Genomic DNA, 7316 nt, shown 5'->3' on the forward strand with positions numbered 1-7316 from the left:
TAATCCCTTTAATTTCTTTTATTCAGACAAATTCGAAACATTGAAATGCTTTTGAAATCTTTTAGTGTGAAAATCGAAAAGGATTAACTTTTTTTCATAATAAAATCTTTATTTATTTTGGCTTCAAAATCTATAGTTATGAAGATGTGTATTCTATGAAAAAAATATAGTGAAACATTTCTGTTTTAATTGTATTTTGTGATAAAAGATACTAATTTTTACTGCTTATAAACTCTAATAAGTTTTTTAATAGAAAAGCTTAATTATTTAAGAAAATTTTATTTTTCCTCATTTAGCATTTATAAAATTAAAGCATTTTCCCGACAGCCCGTTGTGGGCCAGAGGTGTTAAGACACCGCTATTTCTTAATAGTATGATTTTGGCGATGTGGTCAGCATTCAGCACAGGTCGCCTTTACTTTTCAGACAAGCTGACATCCATAAACCTTACGTTGATAGGGCACCAAGCCGCCGCTGGGAATCAAACCCCAGTTTTTGATAATGACAAATTGTACCATAAATGCTGAGTCATCGAGTCCCAATTGGCATAAATAGTTCTGAATAAAGTTATAAGATGGTCTCCATCTAAGTTTTTTTTATTTTGGCAGGACTTGAAATTGCACAGTTAAGGTTAATAATTCACATATCTTAGAAAAAAACACAGATTTCGTTAATATTTCATTTATTCCTAATATTTAACCAAGAAAATTATTCGTAGTTCATTTACCTTTTCATATCTACACCACCTATGATATCTATATTATCTGCACTACAATATTATCTACACTGTATTGCAATAGATTGAAACATAATATCCCATTAGTTGAAACCTTAATGTAATACTAAGATGAAAGGTATTATTATACTTCTTTAATTTTATTAGTATTTATTTAGATTGTAGTTAAATTTCTAGATAAACATAGTTCCATTTAATATTTCGCTAAGTGGGCAGCGAATTTGTTCCTTAATATGGTGCAAGATTCTGTTATTAAAGATTAATGAAACACAAGTTTGATAAATTTTAAGTTTCCTCTTTGGTTTGAGGTTATTTTTTTATTAGTTTTTTTCGTATTCATTCAAAATGTTAAAGCTGCTCTTCTGTTAAGTAATTTAGAAACTGTATTTAAAGGTCGATCAGTGATGCGAGAAATAATTAAATCAATACTTCTCAATCTTTTTTTTTTTAATTTTGTGCAATGGTAGCTTTTATATATTTTATTAGATAAAGATCTATGAAAAAACAGTTTAGAATAAAAAATTATCATTTTTTGAATATATAAAGATATTTTGCTAATTTAGTACCTGTAAAACAAAAAACATCTATTGTTTTTTCCATCACATTTCTAACCAACACAAATATTTATCATACTTTTTACATGTTTTTAAAATGCACATATATATATGCATACTTCTTCTATGATAGGTTTTGATTTCGCTTAAAAGTAATGAGTCTTTACTTTTTTTTTAATATTTCAGCTTAAAGAAAAAAATTGCTTTTTATTTATGATCTGTAAATATATGCCATTAAAATAATTGATTTTTTTTATAGAAAAAAAAACAATGCTAGTTTCGTTATTGCGTCTTAAATGCGATATAGTTTTTTTATATATATATACATATATTGCACTTTTTATAGTTGTTGCATTCTTATAGTATGAAAATGTAAATACATATTGGTTGTAAAAAGTTAAAAACAAATACAAATACATTTGAAATGCTAAGTATTTTTTTAATTTTTAAACCTTCATTTAGTAGTTTACGTAGAAAAAATGTTTTCATGCGCGATTTTTTTAAAACAAATTAAAATGACATTTTATAACCAAGGAAAAAGGCTTTTTTATATTTCATATTTCTTACTTAAAAATGCAACACTGGAATATAAAAGTAATTTTTTTTATCTCATTATCTAAAAATATCTGCTGATTAGATAAAAGCATCCAAGTGCATAAAGACAAAATAAATCCCAAATGTATTTTGTAAATAAAATTCATTTCAGTATTTTTTTTCCTGTTACGCATCTTCACTTAATTTTTAGCATTTAATATCATTGTTTTTTTTTAAGCTGTAAAAATTAAACTCTTTCTTATTTTTTATCTATTTACTTATTTTTAATTAAAACTAAACATTTTCTTATTTTTGATATTTTTGAAAGAGAAAAAAAAATATTTTTTAAAAAAATAGCAGACTACGTTTTTATGTTTAAGCTGAAAAAGCATTTAAAATAGTTAAAGAAAAAGTTTATTTATTTCTAAATATTATAATANTATCTATTTACTTATTTTTAATTAAAACTAAACATTTTCTTATTTTTAATATTTTTGAAAGAGAAAAAAAAATATTTTTAAGAAAAATAGCTGACTACGTTTTTATGTTTAAGCTGAAAAAGCATTTAAAATAGTTAAAGAAAAAGTTAATTTATTTCTAAATATTATAATACATTAAAAATGGGAAATTAAAAGAAAATGCTGATATAAACTTGTTTAAAAATGACTGAAAAATCTGTTTAAAACTTACAAGTTTTATAGTTTTTAATAGCTGTTTAACTAAAATTAAATTTCATAAATGATATTATAAGATTATAAGGATGAAATACTAAATTTTTAAAGTCTTTAAGTATTATTTGCAATAATTAAATATTCCGTTAAGGCGTTTACTCAAATATTATGAAACAAAATAAGATTTGAAAATGTTTCTTTGTAAAAAAGACATAAGAGTACTATTTTTTACACTCTAGTACCTAATCTGTTTGTCTTCTTCATTTCAATAATTATACTTTATTTAGAATTTTAAAAAGTTTTTAAACTATATTGCTATCTAAACCTCAACATATTTTTATCTGTTCTTATATCATTTCATTTACTTTTTCATAATTAAGTGCTGTTTTTTCCACACTAGATTTAAAACCGAAAATGTTAGTTTTTTTATTGAAATAATTATTAAAATATTTCATTTAGAATTTTTTATTAATTATTGCAAAACAATTATTATTGTTCTATTAATTATTTTATTAATTATTGTATTAATAAAACAATAATTAATTATTTTATTAATTAATTTATTAATTATTGTTTTATTAATTATTGCAAAAACGTTCAAAGCACTACTTTCTGATGAAGATCGCAAAAATATAGGGGGTTAATGTAAAATGAGAAATATGGTTTCGATGATTTGGTTGGGAGAGCAGTCGAACGTTTGAATCATTTTATGTTAATTTTACTTTTGTGTATTTCACCATATCTCCTGAGCATTTTAAGCGAATCGAAATATTTTTGCACCTAATAATAAAATGCGTTTATCCAAAAATAATTCCGCACAAAAATTTTTTTTAAATAATTAGTTGCTACTTTCTTATTGCTTTACTTAATGATAATCTAAAAAATTTTGAATAGCAAGATAAACAAATTTTTACGACATTTTTAAGAATGTGCTTTTATGCGGCAAAATACAGGATATGAAAGAAAGAGGTCGAATAGTTTCTGAGAAATTGAATTTTAAATATCTGATTTTTGTAAAAATTCATTTGAGATATTAAAAATTCTATGTGGGATATTTAAAAATAGCAAATCCCATAACCACATCACTTTTCATCATATTTGCTTCAAAATTTAAATGTTTAAATCGCATTAATATATACCAAAGATTTCTATTAAAAAACTGTATTGCAATATTTGGGAAGTTTTCAAGTGAGTAGGAAAAAAAGTTTACAAAATTTTTTTCATTTCTACGTGATTTTCAAATTATTTTACGAGAATGCTCTCAAATTCGCAAAAGTCGAATTTCATAAAAAAAATTTAAAGAAAAAATATGGGTTTAAAAATTTCAAGTCAATGTTCCCCCAGTGAATAACAATCAGTGCCTTTTGTAAATGATTCAATTTGATAATTTTGAACAGATTTTCCTTTGAACTGCAAACGGTTTGACATTTCCACAAATAACATTTACTTGTACTCACAATTATTTCAGATTATTGCTAGATCTTTAAATCAATTAGATATATTCCAAATAGTTTTATTATCAATCAAATTTCAGCTACTTTTACAAAATAAGGATTATTTTGCTTTTAACACATTATTATAAAAAAATTTGTTAATCAGCTTCGGTCTTTTTATATANCCCGAGGAATTAATCTTGCACATTAATTTTTGATATTTTGGAATTTGGTATTAAAAATGAAGAAAATACCTGCATACTTGATTTATACGATCAAAGAAATTATTTTTATTTTAATATAAATATATAGTACATCAGAATAAAAAATTCAAAACAATTTTTTTAAATTTTAAAGAAGTCTCAGAAACTTTTCACTGACCTTCTAATGCAGAAAAAAAATTCAAACGGTTAAATCTTATAAAATACCCAAGAGATTGTCTAAGTGATTTCTCGTATTGAATATAACACGTTCAAAATAATTTTTTAACAAATTCTGCTTTCTATCTGTCGATGCAGTGCGACCATATAAAAAAAATTTTAACTGAATAATAGAAACTAGGAAATTATAGAGATTCTTCCCATTTAACTATTTAAAATGAAAACAACCTATGTGAGGTGTAAGAACAGATTCCAGAACTAGCATGTATTTTATTTATAAACAGGACTGCTGTAATACGTTTTTTGGAAATGTACTGAATTGGAGTTAATTACAAAGATGTTTTTATTAATTTAAATTCAGAGAAATGATTCATTAATATTGACTTATAAAATAACCTACACTATATGTTGTGCCTGCTCGGCGTCTTCAATATAAATTTTTAAAATATAATTCAATAATTAAATTTAAAATGAGGCACAAATTTAAGTTTTAATGATAAAAAAAGAAAACGTTCTCAAAATTTGGCGAAAGACTCTTAAGCAAAATACTGAAATTAATTCCTTTTTGACGAATGAAACTAAAAAAAACATTTCTATTAATAATTGCAACTCATTCTTCCATTAAATCTATTTTTACATTTTCTACTCTGCCTAATCTACAATAATAGTCTACACCCGATAATGATTCGTTGGTTTTTGACAACATAAATTATTTTTTTATCAAACATCAATTCTCGAGTATTGTTTACTTCATTTTTGAAAATGATTGTTTAAACATGGTAAAGAAAAACCATACATAATAGAAGAGGGAATTAAAAACTCACCTAACGACTCCTGCATGTCAGTTGCCACGGTGGTCAAACATTCAGACGTTGTAAACTGCGCCAACAGAGAAGACTTCCCGACTTCTTCTGCACCAAGAAGCAGCACCTTATACCTTGTTGGAGGAGTCAGCACAGAAATAGTCGATTCAACAGACGAAAGCCTCTCCCGAAAATCATGTTCGACACCTGAACTAGAATCTTCCGATGTGACGCTTGGCGACCTAGCTCGCACCATATCTCCAAGATTGACAATGCCTTTCGATGTGACACTAAAACTTCTAAGTCTATAGCATCCTTCATCTGCTGCGAAAGGCTTGTCATCGCCATTAGGTACTGGTATACTACCAGAACGAGCTCTGTAAGTAGCCCAAGGGTCCTCTTCAACCCATAAAGAGGTTCTTCGAAAGCGTCCTGGTGACATATGAGGATGGGTTGCTCTTCTTCCAGCAGTAGTGAAGTAGGAGCTGGTAAGAGGAGGGCTTGGGTACCCTTGACTGTACCGCCTGTGCTTAAGGTGATGCCTACCACGTCGAGTTGCTCCCAGGGAGGGTCGAGCTGGACTCGGTGTTCCCGACCTTGGTGTTCCATCTGGTAGTGGACTTCTGGCTGGAGATGCAGATGACCCTCGCAAAGTACCCTGGGAGTAGCTTCTCAAGTCCGGTACACTGAAGGCGAATGCTGATGTAGAGGAAGGGCGGGAGTCGTTGGAGCTGGTGCAAGGAGCTGGATCGGAATGCCGCTTTGGACTATCCAAATTCAGTGGATATTCATCGTCTTCTGGGTCCATGTTCGTAGTTGCAAATATACCTATTGTTCTTGTATCACTGAGCCAAAGATATGTATTTCACAAGATGATCATTAATGGACAGCATATTCGTCGAATTCCTGAATAAACTTTTCAATTCTTGGTAACTGAGTATTCTAAACTCAACGCATAAAATGATAAATGAATTCTATGGCTTAAGATATCAAGAGTTTGCATAAATGTACGGCTTATTATAATCAAAAGAGCTGCAGAATCAATATCAATGCAAATAGCTGAAAAAGCAATGTCAATCAATACAGGTGAGGACTCAATATCAATCAATATTCATAGATGACGACTCAATATCACTCACTATGAATTATAAAAGAATTAATAAGCTTTTACATCGGTAATTCATTTATCAGTATAACTTAATATGTCGGTGTTTATAGTAATCAGCGAATCACTTTACAATTTAGCAAGTAAAATAAGCTATAAAGCTTGCTGACAAATATTTCTAGAAATATTTTTTAGTGCTGTGGAAGTAATTGCAGCAATATATGCATTTCTTCTGCAAATAGTATTATCATAGTTCGACGCAACTTTTACACACACTACAAAACAGCAAATTTCGCTTCAGTTCTATTTTTAGTATTATCTAATTCTAGAGAAAAATGTTATTGTCAAATGTGTTTCAAAATTTAGCAACAGTAATTGAAGAATATGAATTATAAGTTAAAAGATGCAGAAATAAATTTATACCTTTGCTAGTAATGAAGAGTTTCGGTTTTAATAGGCGTTAAACGTAAACATCCGATAGAAATTTACAAGACTCTCATTATTTTTACGAAGATTCCAAACCCGTTCGTAAAATGCTGTCTTCACCATTAGTTCCGAGTCCAATAAGAACGAAAAAGACAAATATTTCAATCGCTGAATATAGAAGGATGTAATCTTACTTTTCCGGTAAAAGTTTCAGGATCACACAACATCAAAGGCGGTCCTGGAAAGTCTGGTTTTCCCGGGAAAATACCTTTCTCTTTGGGTCTTACTCTGATCGATTTTTCCCGGTGACTTAGACTCTGTGGGCCACGTGGAGTAATTTTCCCCAAAACACGAGTCTGCGCAGAAGACGTTCTGGTAAATCCTAACATCTGATTGGTTGGTATAAAAGAATAGCTAACTTTCGGGGATTTCTTTGAAGAAAAAAACCACCTTGTCTGAAGTTTTTATGGCTGAGTTAAGAATGAATTTCTTTCTCAGGTATTTATTTGATCAAGAAGTTTTTTCCCGTTTTCCATGTAGCACCGATTTTAGTGAGACTTTCTACTCTAAAAGGCCCAGTCAACAGGCTGAATAATCTCGAAACATACTTGAGTTTCTTTAAAAGTAAATAATAATTTAAATTTAAAAATAATGGTCAAAATAAAATTTTTTTTT

The 7316-nt window shown here is 28.2% G+C and overlaps 1 protein-coding gene across 1 annotated transcript in view; it reads right to left on the bottom strand.

Moving 5' to 3' along the window:
* Positions 1 to 6953, bottom strand: part of LOC110282138 (GTP-binding protein GEM-like) — a 59488-nt gene extending 52535 nt beyond the window's left edge. The window contains exon 1 of the mRNA XM_043051053.2: positions 5132 to 6953. Coding sequence (XP_042906987.1) covers positions 5132 to 5918 — 787 coding nt within the window. The 5' untranslated portion in view covers positions 5919 to 6953. The remainder of the gene's footprint in view (positions 1 to 5131) is intronic.
* Positions 6954 to 7316: the final 363 nt, after the last annotated feature.

This window comes from Parasteatoda tepidariorum, chromosome 6 (genome assembly GCF_043381705.1).
Source record: "Parasteatoda tepidariorum isolate YZ-2023 chromosome 6, CAS_Ptep_4.0, whole genome shotgun sequence".
NCBI lineage: Eukaryota > Metazoa > Arthropoda > Arachnida > Araneae > Theridiidae > Parasteatoda > Parasteatoda tepidariorum.